Source organism: Macrobrachium nipponense, chromosome 38, assembly GCF_015104395.2.
Source record: "Macrobrachium nipponense isolate FS-2020 chromosome 38, ASM1510439v2, whole genome shotgun sequence".
NCBI lineage: Eukaryota > Metazoa > Arthropoda > Malacostraca > Decapoda > Palaemonidae > Macrobrachium > Macrobrachium nipponense.
In genome coordinates this window covers 22,610,139-22,624,333 of record NC_061098.1, presented here as the reverse complement: position 1 = coordinate 22,624,333, position 14,195 = coordinate 22,610,139, and the positions used below count along the sequence as shown (strand labels likewise).

The 14,195-nt window shown below is 47.9% G+C and overlaps 1 protein-coding gene across 2 annotated transcripts in view; it reads right to left on the bottom strand.

The window, feature by feature from the left end:
* Positions 1-14,195, bottom strand: part of LOC135209704 (protein dopey-1 homolog) — a 67,192-nt gene that overhangs the window by 30,352 nt on the left and 22,645 nt on the right. For both annotated transcript variants that reach the window (XM_064242466.1, XM_064242467.1), the window contains exon 6: positions 2,584-2,778. In XM_064242466.1, coding sequence (XP_064098536.1) covers positions 2,584-2,778 — 195 coding nt within the window. The remainder of the gene's footprint in view (positions 1-2,583; positions 2,779-14,195) is intronic.

The following is a 14,195-nucleotide window of genomic DNA, read 5'->3' as shown; positions in this document are numbered from 1 at the left end:
ATCTACCTTAAGAATAAATGTGGTGAGGGCTTATACAGACTAATTTGAACTCAACTTATGATAACAAAATAACTATGTCTTGCCCTATTTATTTTTCATTTCTCCTTTCAAATATGTACTCCAATCTTCATTTTTGCTCATGCCATGCTTATTCCCCATTTGCATCTCAACACCGGCATATTTGCCTGTTTATTGAATTTGACAGGATGTGTTCACAAGAAACTATATACATTCCCATAATAATTTTTGTTTTAAGTCCCATATTTAGTTTTTGTTAGTAAAATTCTTCCTCTGTAATTCCTAAACTGTTAGTCAATTGAAGAGGAGCAGGCCTAGTGCACTGTCTGGAGTCCTCAAGCCTGCACCAGTGACCATCGTCCTTAAAACCATTATCAAAATTCCACTACCATTTGGTTAAAGAAAAAGGTACAACCCAGTTTAACAAGGCCTAAGTAAAGAGGGATCTCCTTTCTATGTAATATATAATTGGAGACCAAATATAATTGATCAAAACTTGCAGGGATTCTTTTTACCAACTGCAGAGCTCCATTATCATCATCACAGGAATATAATTATTACTGAAGTACTACCTTTCATTAATCATAATGCAAATAAGCACTTATGGAAGCGAGTACGATTAAATATCACCCCTACTACCTGAAGTCATGACCCCTGCACACCCACAAAACCATCCCTTAAATAACTCTGGAAAGAATAATACGTACCCATTTGTTTTTTCTGTATATAGACATACTTGTAAAAATGTAGTTAATTTTTAGTAGAGAAAATGTGACCCCTTACCACTGGCCTAAAATTACAGTAAAAGTTTTTATCTCTTGTTCAGAGATACATCAATTTATAAATCTTGTCTTGTCAAATATAATCTCTTGAAATTCAAAATTAATCTTATGGTAGAGAAAAAGTGTTTGCATTGAGTTTTCAAGAATACGTAGTGAGATTAAGTCCAAGTAAGATTTTGAGTTCAAACCCAGCCGTTGTTTCACATTTGTTTTCACCATTGAAACAGAAATCCATAATGTCTTTGATGGTTAACTGAATTGAATTGAATATAGAATTTAGGCCAAATGCCAAGCACTGGGATCTAGGAGGTAATTCAGTGCCAAAAGGGAAATTGACAATAATAGGCTGGAAAGGTGTAACAGGAGGAAAACCTTGTAGTTGCACTATGAATCAATTGTTAGGACAGGCTGGAAAATAAGATGGAAGAAAGAGAATATGAAAGGAGGTACAGTAAAAGGAATGAAAGGGGTTGCAGCTAGGGACCGAAGGCACGCTGCAAAGAGCCTTAAGTAATGCCTACAGTGCACAACATGAGATGCACTGACAGAACTACCCCTCTACTGGGCTGATGGTTAAAGGCCCTCCCCCCACCCCACCTCTCTCTCTCTCTCTCTCTCTCTCTCTCTCTCTCTCTCTCTCTCTCTCTCTCTCCCAAATTTGATAGAATTTGTTTGACAGGATTTCTCCAAAACACACAACAGCTCCCAACCTACCTTCATTGAAATTGTTACAAATATATATGTAAGTGTCTAAACTGGACACATTTTTATACTCTTATATGGCTTATCCAAAGGATTGTTCTTAAATGAAGTGAACACTGGGAAAGGGGATGGGTAAAGTTACAACAATTGATAGGCCAGCAAGGAAAGAGATCAATGGGAGGGGATAAAAAGTAAAAGGCCAAGAGCAATGTACCTGGAACTGATAGAACTGGAAATAACCTTCAGTACCATTTACAATGTGCCATATAATTACTGCAAGCATTGCCTCCTCATAGAACTCTATCTTACATACCAAACAAGAGACACATTCTCAATTCCTATAAATTTGATAGTACACCTTGAAAATTTCATTAAATAATCCATGTTCTCAAGCAACAGCATAAGTTTCGGTCAATGATGCCGATAACCAATTAATGGTGCCTCCGTTAGCTTTGTTATGGCACCGTAACTCTATTATCAGCAACTTATGGCGCCGAAACGCGGTCCGTTATGGTGCCATAAATTGCTGATTTTTTATGTGTCATAACACCGGATCACCATTAATCAAGTCCGCTGATAACCAGGGGACTGCCATTACTTTTAAAACATTTTAGGTCCCACTCAGACAAAAGCTAAATAAAACACAAACATTCAACAATAATTAAATTCAATGTACGTATCTGTAACTGCCAATACTGTAGGCAGTCCCCAGTTATCAGCAGGGGTTTCACTCTGACAGTGTGATGATAACTGGAAATAAGCCATTTTTGGGGCTTATCAGCACTGACAAGGATAGAAAATTGCTGATTTTTGGTTATCAGTGCCTCTGTTAGGTACATACCGGCGCCAATAAGTGGAAATCAGAGTATATTGGAGCTGAAAATAACCGATTTTCATCACTCTTCAAGTACCATAAATCTGAAATGTCAACTAACCAAGGGCCCCCGATACCCAGGGCAGGAGCCTTATTTACACAAAAATTTGAGCCTGAGAATGAAGTTTGGATAAACCATCGATGGGCATAACAGTGTTTAAAAAAACAAAAAACTGGTAAAAATGAAAATTCTATTCCAACCATAACCTGAATTGTTCAGAATCTGTAGCCATTCTTGTTCCATCATAAGAAATACTTGGACTAGTTCAGTGATAATAACAGGCCACAGTGATGTCACACCTCGTGGTGACATTCGTAGGAGCAACACTCGAAAACAGAGGAGTACCTGAGCCACTAAAGAAGGAACAACTTGCCCTAATCGGGTTACCTCAGCCAATCGCTCTGAAAAACAGGGAAACTTACAATTGTACTCAAAGGTAATTAAAACAGTATTCATTCCAGAACTTACAGTGATAGTATCAGCTCTCCCATGTCTGCAGTGACAATATGACAATTTGTCGAAAATTGCATTTTTCCTAACTATACAAACCTGAGGTCCTTTAACAATAGGAAGTAGCTAGCGGCAGCTGGAACGGTCGTAAGCTTCGAACAAGGGGAGAACGGTAGTTAACTGCTTGTCCGATCGTCGCGCGGTAAACAAATCACTTTTGCTTTTGGCCCATGCAAAATGCGTAGAGTGAGGGGTGGCATGAGGAGGGACTATATGTAAAGGACCTCAGGTTTGTATAGTTAGGAAAAATGCAATTTTCGACAAATTGTCATTTGTTCCGATACGTAATACAAACCCTCGGTCCTTTACAATATGGAAGGACGACACTTCTTGGTGGGAGGAATCTGAGTCTTTTGATGAACAGACTGGTGTTCGTCATCCCTGGAATGCCTCCCTGGTCGTAAGAGCGAGGGAGGGATCCAAGCCTCTGTCCGATTGATCGGGGTGTGCACCGCAGGATCAATGGTCAGACCTCTGGGCCGAGTACTAAGAGAGAGGCAAGCGTATCTCTTTGTACTAGCATTGTAAGAACTTTTTCCTTTACATGAGCAAATGTAAAGTAATGGGTTTGTCTCATGTAGGCATCCACTTTCTCCCCCTTGTTGGAGAAAGTGGTGGATATACACTCCTATCTCTACTTAAAGAGATAGGATGGAGCTCTGTTGAATAGCTTACCTGCATCTGACTCCCTTCCAGCGAGGTAACGACCGTATCCCTCTGCCCACAGGTAGAGGTAGAGAAAGATGGTGAAGAGAAGCCAGTCACTCTCTCATTCGCACATTCATTCTCCCAGTCATACCAGGAATCGATGCTGTTCTGCCTGCTCGGGTGCTGGGTAAGCTTACACAACGTGTTGAGCAGCCACCACAGGTCCCAAGGAAAAAGTATCCAAGGATTTGTGGGCAATATCCCGAAGGTAGAAGGACGTGAAGGTGGTCTGGTTGGCCCAGACACCTGCCTTCAGGACCTGCGCCACGGAGAAGTTCTTACGGAACGCTAAGGAGGGTCCGATACCTCTGACTTCGTGGCTCTCGGTCGGAGCGTACGGATGTCGGTCGGCTACCCGAATCAGCCTCGGTAACGCTCTCCTGACACCTCACGCAGCCAGAAAGAAAGCGTGTTCTTGGAAACTTCTTTCTTGGTAACCCCAGTGCTAACGAAGAGGCGTCGACACTCAGGCCTGAGATGTCGAGTTCTCTTCAGATAGCGCCGTAGCGCCCTCACAGGACAAAGCAGCATCTCATCCGCATCGTTATCGGTGAAGTCCAGAAGGGAGGGGATCGTGAAAGACTCGAACCTGTCGTCAGGGATCGACAGATTCTGAGTCTTAGCTACGAAGTTCGGGACGAAATCGAGCGTCACAGATCCCCAGCCTCTGGTATGTTTAACATCATAAGAAAGGCCATGTAGTTCCCCTACTCTCTTCGCCGATGCCCGGAGGGCCCAGCAAGAAGAGGGTCTTGAGGGTCAGGATCCCTGTTTCTGACGACTCTCGGAGTGGCTCGAAGGGTCTTCGAGTCAAACTCCTAAGTACGAGAGTCACATCCCACGCAGGGGGCCTGAGTTCCCTGGGTGGGCAAGACCTTTCGAAGCTCCTCATTAGCAAGGAGATCTCGAACGAATTCGAGATGTCCAGTCCCCTCAGGTTTTTTAGGACGAGCGCCAGTGCTGCTCTATATCCTTTAACTGTGGGTACTGAGAGGAGCTTCTCTCGGCGAAGAAACACGAGGAAATCCGCTACCTGCTGAAGAGTGGCTCTGAGAGGAGACAGACCCTGTCTACGACACCAACCACAGAAGACGGCCCACTTCCCCTGGTACACAGCTGCAGAGGACTGTCGGACGTGTCCAGCCATCTCTGTTGCTGCGCTACGAGAAAAGCCTCTCGTTCGCAAGAGATGGTGGATAACGAGCCAGCCGTGAAGTTGAAGGGACTGGACTGCTTTGGTGGTACCGTTCTACGTGTGGTCTGGGCTAGAAGGTTGTGCCAAGTGGGTAGCTCTCTCGGTGCGTCCGCAAGAAGAGCCAGCAGGTCCGGATACCAAACGGCCTGAGGCCGTTTGGGAGCCACCAGGATCATTCTGAGATTGGGAGTGACCAGTGCTCGACTGATCACTTTCCGAATCAGACAGAAGGGAGGAAAGGCGTAAGCGAAGAGGTTGTCCCAGGGGTGTTGGAGAGCGTCCTCTGCAGCTGCCCATGGGTCCGGCACAGCTTGAAAAGAAAACCTGAAGTTTTTTCTGTTGTGCCGGGTGGCGAACAGGTCTACGACCGGTCGCCCCCACAGGTTGAAGAGCCTTTCCGCTACGTTCTTGGGTGTAGAGACCATTCGGTCCCTATCACCTTAATCCCGACGGCTGAGCTTGTCCTGCTACTACATTCCTCTTGCCTGCATGTAGCGTGCTGACAGCTCTATCGAGTGAGCCGTGGCCCACTCGTGCACCTGCACCGTCAACTGATGGAGCGGAAGAGGACACTAGCCCCCCCTGCTTGTTGACATATGCCACTACTGTGGTGTTGTCGCACATCAACACCACTGAGTGAGTGTCCCACCAAGCGGTCCTGAAACTCTTGGAGAGCGTTGAACGCCGCCTTGATTTCGGACATTGATGTGAAGGTGCTTTTCGTGATGGTCCCACACACCTGCAGTCAGCAACTCCTCCAGGTGTGCGCCCCATCCCCCTCGGTCGATGCGTCTGAGAACAGAAGCATCTCCGGGGGGGGGAGTGCGTATGGGCACTCCTCTTAAGAGGTTCTTGTCGTCGAGCCACCAGGCTAGGTCCTGCCTCACCTTGTCCGTGATAGCCACGGGAAAGTAAGGAGGATCCTTGGCCTGAGACCAACTCTCCCTTAGTCTCCACTGGAGAGACCGCAGGTGAAGACGCCCGTGAGGGACTAACCTTCTCGAGTGACGACAGATGGCCGATCACGACTTGCCATTGCTGTGCTGCCTGTTCCTGCCGAGACAGGAACCGGCCGGCTGCCTCCCTGAATTTGCTGATACGCAAGTCTGCGGGAAAGACCTCCCGCCCTGCTACCGTGTCTATCAGGCATTACCCGGTACTTCATCTTCTGCTTGGTTCGAGATCGGACTTCTCGTAGTTTATCACGATCCCCAGATCGCGACAAAAAACTTGAGAGTCGATCTCTGTCCTGTAGCAACTGCGAGCGGAAGCTCGCCAGGACTAGCCAATCGTCGAGATACCTCAGAAGACGTATCCCGTGCGAATGGGCCCAAGCCGACACCAGCAGTGAACACTCGCGTGAACACCTGTGGGGCGGTTGAGAGACCGAAACAAAGTGCCCTGAATTGGTACAACCGTCCCGTCGAAGATGAAGCGGAGGTATTTTCTGGAGGACTGATGGATGGGTATTTGAAAATACGCGTCCTTCACGTCCACTGAAAGCATGAAATCGTTCCCCCCCCTGATCGAGTCGAGCACCGATCGTGCCGACTCCATCGTGAACCGCGTCGTGCGAACGAAGCGGTTCAGGGGAGAGAGGTCTATCACCGGACGCCAGCCCCCGATGCCTTCTCCACTAGGAAGAGGCGGCTGTAAAAAGCCCGCCCGGTGACTGGTCCTCCACGATTTCTACAGCTCGTTTCGCCAGCATGGTCTTGATCTCCTGTCGAAGAGCGTTGTCCTTTGCTGATCCCCGGACATAGGTCTGTAGGTGGACCGGATTGGAGATGAGGGGGCCGAGACTCGAAGGGTAGTAGATATCCCTCCCGAAGGACGTCTACTATCCAGTTCTCGCGCCGTAGCGCTGCCAAGTCGCCCAATGGCTCGCTAGCACCCCCCCACTTCCGGCAGCAGGTGAGGGGGAAACGCCGTCCCTAGCGTTTCCCACCTCGTTTCGACTTCTTTCCAGCACCCCTCGGGAAAGGAGGGCTGGGAGGAGGGCTGGTTGCGGCCTCCTCTAGCAGAAGTTGAAACTACAGGAGTCTTCACACGGGGTTTGGACGGTGCAACCGTCTTCGCCGCCGTGGAAGCGCTAGCCAAGCTCTTTGTTTGGCCGCAGTCGCTCGAGATTGCCCAGTAACCTTCGAGACTGCCTGGTGAACTAAGCGGTCACTCTCGTCAGCCTTTCCACCGCAGCGTCCACCATCTCTCCAGGGAAGAGAGCTGGGGAACTCCTAAGAGGTCCATTTCGAAGCCCGAGTGCCGCCTCACGCCCGGCCCCCTTGGTCACTCGGGTAAGGACTGCGTCCCTACGTCGAAGAACCAAGTTGGCCCACAGGTTAGCAGTCTGATGGGCGAGGTAAGAGATTGCTCTTCCTCCAGACTGGCACCGTCTCCTCAAAAGAAGCGTCGTCTTCGAGAGCAGAGCTCCCAGAGCCGGCCGCTACTTTGGATATTGTGAGGGACCACAAATCCAACCAGGAAACTGCCTGGAATGCTGCCATAGCGGTAGATTCCATGGGCAAGTGCCATCCATGCTGCGAGAACCATAGGTTCTCCGACAGGAGCTGCTGCAGGGACACACCTGGAGTCAGCCTCGCTAACTCCGGGTTAACCTGTTTCGGCAGTAGTCGGGTCTTCCGAAGGCACGTAGAATCGCCTCTGCCGCTGTAGAGGAGGAGGAAGCAGCTTAGAAGACCGTCCGGACTTTAGCGAATCCTCCCGTCCTGAGACGAGATTCTCCACCTGATCCAGGACCGAGTCTGCAAGCTCAGATCGCGGTAACCCCACCATCATTTTGGGCTCCCTCTTGGGACCCCAAATGATTCGAGCCGGGACGTGGGCTCTGCCGGTGGTAGCGGCGATCCTTCCGCAAGGTCATTATGCAGACGCCTCAGCTTAATGACCTCCGCAAAGTTCCTCTGTATCTCGGGAGTTACAGCGTCTTGTGGAGTAGGACCGTCCAGTCCCTCCAGCAAGAGCATATCCCGCGATACTCCTCCTTCAGGAGGAGGAACAGCGACAGACCCCTGACGGTCGCCTCCAACTACTTGCGCGTACGTTCTGGTCGGTCCTAAACCGTGCCTGAGCCGTACGGCGTCATAGCTGGGTCACGAGCGGCGCAACCTCTCGTGATCGCTCCTCGGTACCTCGCTCCTCCCGGTATAGCCCGAGGAGGTTGAAGTACGGGAGAGGACAGACCTGACGCTCCCCCCTCGCTCGCTGGCAGGACCAGCGTGCGTGGAGGGCTGCTGCTGATCGTCAACCCGCGGTGACGTCGAGCAGCAGGCCTAGCGTTGCCGCTCGCCTGGGGCGATTGGCTCGGCTGAGAACGTCGAGACCGATCTCTAGCGTCAGGCGAGCTGCCGCTGGTCATCGTCTCCGCCCGTCCCCATCGGGAGCGGCGGACGGTGACCTGCTAGGCTCTCTGTCGCGTCGAGACCGGCCAGCGTCCTCTCGGCGCGTCAAGCCGCTGGTACCAGCCGTGGCTGGTACCGGCGCCGCGGGTGGGGACTCCTTCCTCGCCTCAACCCGTGGCCGGTCAGCGACCGTCACGTCAGCCCGAGCAGCCAGTTGATCGCTGCGAGAGCGTCCACTGGCCTGGCGAGAGTCGTGTGCACGACTCTCGCCAGTCTTCTGCTCCGCGCCGCTGTCTTGACGGCGAGCGAGCTCGGGCGTCAAAACTTTGGCTGGACGGTCTTCTTTGGAAGAGCGTCCACTCGGTGCTTCCTCGCGAACGAGAAGCGGCCGAGACGGAACCTGGTTTAGCGGCAGAAACCGCTAACACCAGGTGAGGACGCACCAGCCGAGGCTGGTGCACCCCTCTGGTCCCCGTCGACTTCTTCTTTGCAGAAGAAGTGACGGGCCCCTGTTCCCGAAGGAACAGGAGGACCAGCAGAAGAGCTCCCAGCTCCCCTGTGCGAGCCGGGGCCCTTAGAAGATCCCGAAGGAGTCTTCTTAGGGGGGAGGAGGCAACCTTCTTCTTCTTCGGCTGTTTAGCCTTAGAAGTCGAAGGGGAAGGAGAGGCAGCAGACGACGAAGAAGACGACGAAGACGACGACGACACCTCTTCCTCTCCTCTTCTTCTTCGCCAGGCTCCGCAGGACAGACGTCAGGTCTTCCATCCAGGAGGGAGCCGGGGCAGTTGCCGAAGCAACAGGGCCCGACTGCACCTGTCCGGAAAGACCTGAGACTGTGACAGCACCACCAACAGCAGGAACAACAGGAACAGGTCCAGGAACAGCAGGAACGGCAGGAACATCTGAAAGTGAATGAGCAGCAGGCACCTGATCTGAAAAGGAATGAGCGGCTGGGACAGCAACAGGTACGGCAGGCACGGCAGGTACCACAGGAGAGCCAGGCGTCCTGTCGGCAGCTACCGTCATCCTCGGCACTGGCGGCAGGTCCAGGGGGGTACTCTTTGGGCAGCGGAAGTCCGGGGTCGGCAATACAAAGAACCCAGGTGGTGGTGGCACCGTCCTCTTTGGCACGGCAGAAATTGGTTTCTGGATTGCAGCCGTGGGTGTCACCGACATTACATGTGGTGTGTACACCAGATGCGGTGGCATCTCATATGCTGGTGTCGAGATTGTGGTTGTTGTAGTGGTCACCGCACCATGAGTGACCACTGCCGACCCCGCCAACCGCTGAATCAACCCCTGTATGCTCGACACTCCCCTGGCAGTCCCAGCGACTCCCACACCTGTCCCAAGTCGTCCTTCGCTGATGGCACACCTGCGGAAGCAACAGTCGGGTTAGTTAGAGGGGCTTCCTCACGCCTGGGGGAAGAAGAACCCCCCCCAGAGCGGACGGAAGACCCCGAGTACAACTGGACGTCCGGGTAGCGGGCGCCCTCCTCCACACTCGACGGATCGAGAGAGGAGAAGGACTCCGCTACCCCCCCCGCAGGGGAAGGCGCGAAACGTGGGGGCTGGCCGGGGGGGCAGGCAGGAAGACGAAGTGTCCGTTACCAAAGGAGTCACTGGACTTTCCGATGACTTCTTGGCGGCCTAAGTCTCTTCCTGCCCTCGTACAGCACCCACTGCGCCTCGGACCAATGCATACACGTTACACAGGGCTCGTTGCGGGAGCACTCTCGCCCCCGACAACGAGTACAAACCTCGTGAGGATCTACATCGACAAACGATCTAAATCCCCCACATCTACGCCACCCCTCCCAGCCCGGGACACACTCTACGGGCGACCGGGCCGGGGGGCGTGGTGAGATCTCCATTTCTCCTTCACTCATCATAATGATTAACCAAAGAAATGCAAAAGTACTTACAATCACTCTGATTTATACAGAAAGAGAGGGCAAATACTCAAACTCAAAGCAAACGACAAAGCGGGCAGAGCGATGACGAGCACGTCCTTCCCACACAACAGCCGAAAGCAAGTGATTTGTTTACCTCCCAGTCGCGCGGCGCGCGACGATCGGACAAGCAGTTAACTACCGTTCTCCCCTTGTTCGAAGCTTACGACCGTTCCAGCTGCCGCTAGCTACTTCCTATTGTTAAAGGACCGAGGGTTTGTATTACGTATCTGAACAATTGGTAATTCACTATGATGTTGGAACATCAACAATTTCACATAGACATGGTGTTAATTCCACTGTAGTGTAAATTCATTTTGCATAAGTATACAAAATATCATACTAATGTTGATAGAGATCCATAAACAAGACTATTTGGGTTGATTTACATACTTATAATGATACATGACATGCAAAAAGTATTTACTTAGTATACAGAAAAACAAACACAAAGAGTTCAAATGGAAATTTTTGATAAATCTGTTTAAAAAAGAGAGAGAAGTTTGTATAGTCTACATTTAAGTAAGTACATTGGAACCATGGGTTATCCCCTGTGATTTGTTACCACTGAGTTTTAACACTGAAAATGGATAACATGATTCCCTACCCTAGGACTAAAGCAAAATTTTCTTTCTATATTTAACTTTTGTTATTACACTGCATATAAAAGTACTCAATACTGGAAGAAGTGAAAGCATGAAGGAGGAAAACACTGAAGAGAAATAAAAAATAAATCAGAGCCATAACAATTATGATTAATAACAAAAAACAAAGCAGCAAGTCTAAATAAAACTATGGTATAACTGAAAAATAGAGCTAAATGTCGAGTTAGTAATATTAGATTACAAAGTAATTATGTAGAACAGAAAATACAATTTAGGCTGAAAGCCAAGCATTGGGAGCTATGAGGTCATCCAGCACTAAAAAGAAAATTGGGAGTAAATAGTTACAGAGGTGTAACAAGAAAAACATCGCAGTTGCACTATGAAACAATTGTTAGAAGAGAGTGGAAAGTAAGATGGAAGAAAGAATATCAACGGAAAGTAATAATGTACAAATACAGGAAAGAAAATTTATAATAACAGAGAAAAAATGTAAACATTTACTAAACAAAAATTCAAGGTTTTAGATGAGCAAGATAATGGTGAAATTGATGAGATGCAATACATGTACCAGGCTTTAGAACCTGGTAATGGCTTAATGCCTCTGACTAGACCAACTTCACTACCTCACATCTTTCCTGTTCATATATTAATATTTTTAACACTACCATAGGCTCAGAAGTCTGGTTAAACTAATCTTTTATCCTATCCTATCCTATCCTTAATACTACCAGAGAGAGTCATAGTATTATTAGGGAGTGGGGTTTAGCAAGCTTAAAAGTAGAAACAATGATAAACAAAAACTGAGGTGAACAATTGCATTAATTCTTTGCCAATTCCATCCTGAAACCTGCTCTATGGTCACAATTTAATTAATTCAAGTAGCTGATATGGTCAAGTGAAGTAAAAGTCTACCACCAAGCTCTGCTTCTAGTGCTAGATCAGACCGTGACTGACAGACCTCTAGGCACTTTGAGCTTAGCATATGTTTGGGTATTAAGCCTCAAGCAGTTGATAAGAAAGGGGAACAACTTTCCTTTAACTAAATGTAAGCTTTATGGTAGGCAAGGGAAAAAATCTGGATAAATTTTCATAAATTTAGTGATCATATTAACAAAAGTATGGAAATGAACATTTCATCAACCAATCTCAAAAACTCAAATCCAAGCATAAGCATGCCACGTAGTACAGTGGAGCCATATGGATATCCTAGCCATACAAGAAATGGAAAATTCAAGTAAGATCAAACATTGAATTATTTTGATTCCCTTTATGGGAAGGAAAATTGGTTATGATTTCTGATATTAGAAACAAATTAAAGATATCCTCGCTAAAGTTAGAAAAATATCTATTGATTACATCTCCAGCAGAAGAAATGTCATTTATAAAAATTAAGGAAACCAAATGGTTGGATGGAAACCAAAAAAGTCAATCTGATAGGTACTCGGTATTCAAAACTAAAGATGAAAATGATATTGTTATAATACAATAAAGTTTCATACATACTTACCTGGCAGATATATACATAGCTAAGACTCCGTCGTCCCCGACAGAAATTCAAATTTCACGCCACTCGCTACAGGTAGGGTCAGGTGATCTACCGGCCTGCCCTGGGTGGCAGGACTAGGAACCATTCCCGTTTTCTATCATATTTTCTCTCTTCCACCTGTCTCCTTGCGGGGAGGCTGGGTGGGCCCTAATCATATATATCTGCCAGGTAAGTATGTATGAAACTTTATTGTATTATAACAATATCATTTTCATACAATCAACTTACCTGTCAGATATATACATAGCTGATTGGCACCCTTCGGTGGAGGGTAAGAGACAGCTACTTCTGGAATAGACAGGTAAACAACATATGTTGTAGGTACAAAAAACCTTGGTTCCTACCTGATAGGTGGTAGACTTTGTGGCTGTAGCCCAGGAGTCTGCATCACCTCAAGAAACTTTAGCGAGATATGTGATCTATGGCCAAGAGTTCTTGTGGGTCTGCCGAAGGGGTCTTATCCACTACTCAGAGCCTGAAAGGACTTGTCAATGGTGCTGATCCACTTATATGACAACACACCTTATGAAGGAGCACACAACCAATCCCGACCACCTGATCCTAACCACCATGTTAGTATTAATAATTGCTCCGAGTTATCCCCAAACTCTTCACAACAACCATAACTCAAAACCAAATTACACACGCACACATCAATTTTCAAAAAAAAAATTAATGATACTCATCTAATAAAAGATATCACAAGAGTTCCTTACTGAACGAAAGTGACTGGCCGCCCGTGCGGTACCTGCACCTGCTCAGCAGAAAGTCTAGAACATATCTATTAGACTTATGCATCATTTAAAGGATTGGTGTTAGCTCCTGTACCCAGGATTGTGCCCGCAGACACGAAAGGACCTAAAGAAAAACATTTCTTGTAGGTCACACGAACGTCCTTTAAATAGTGAGAAGCAAACACTGAATTACACCTCCAATATGTCGCTTCCAAGATATTCTTTAGTGACATATTTCTCTGAAAAGAGAGAGACGTAGCTACTGCTCTCACTTCATGAACTCTCACTCTCAGGAGTTTCAAAGTCATCCTTGCAAGCCTTATGAGAGTCGGTAATGACGTTCCTAACAAAAAAGGCTAAAGCATTTTTGGACATAGGTCTTGAAGGATCCTTCACCGAGCCACCCGAGACCTTGTCTAGAACCTCCCAACTGTTTCTTTCTCTGCATGTAAAACTTTAGAGCCCTTACTGGGCAAAGAGACCTCTCAGTTTTCCCTGCCGGCGAGACCCGATAAGCCTTTAACTTCGAGGTTTCTCAGCCAGGGATTCGAAGGATTTTCATTCTTCGCCAGAAATAAAGCTTTGAATAAACAGATGGCTGAGTCTAGTTTGAATCCCACTTTATCACTAAGGGCGTGCAGTTCACTAACTCTCTTAGCTGTCGCCAGTGACAAAAGAAACAAACATTTTCTCGTTAGGTCACGAAACGAGGCCATATGCAGAGGTTCAAATCTTCCCGAGGACAAGAACTTCAGGACTACGTCGAGTTTCCAGTTAGGGGGAGATGTAATCTTAGACTTAATGGTCTCAAAAGATCTAATCAGATCGTGTAGATCTCTATTATTTGCCAGATCTAGGCCTCTATTTCTAAAGACGGCCGAAAGCATACTCCTATAGCCCTTTATAGTGGCTACGGAGAGACGAGATTCCTCTCTCAAAAATAACAGAAAGTCAGCGATTTCTGTTACAGAGGTACTGGAGGAGGACAACTTCTTCGACTTGCACCACCTTCTAAATACTTCCCACTTAGACTGGTAAACTCGGATAGTGGAAGTTCTCCGGGCTCTAGCGATCGAGCTTGCCGCCTTGCGAGAAAAGCCTCTCGCTCTGACGAGTCTTTCGATAGTCGAAAGGCAGTCAGAGCGAGAGCGGGGAGGTTTTGATGAAACCTCTCGAAGTGTGGTTGTCTGAGAAGATCCATCCTTTGTG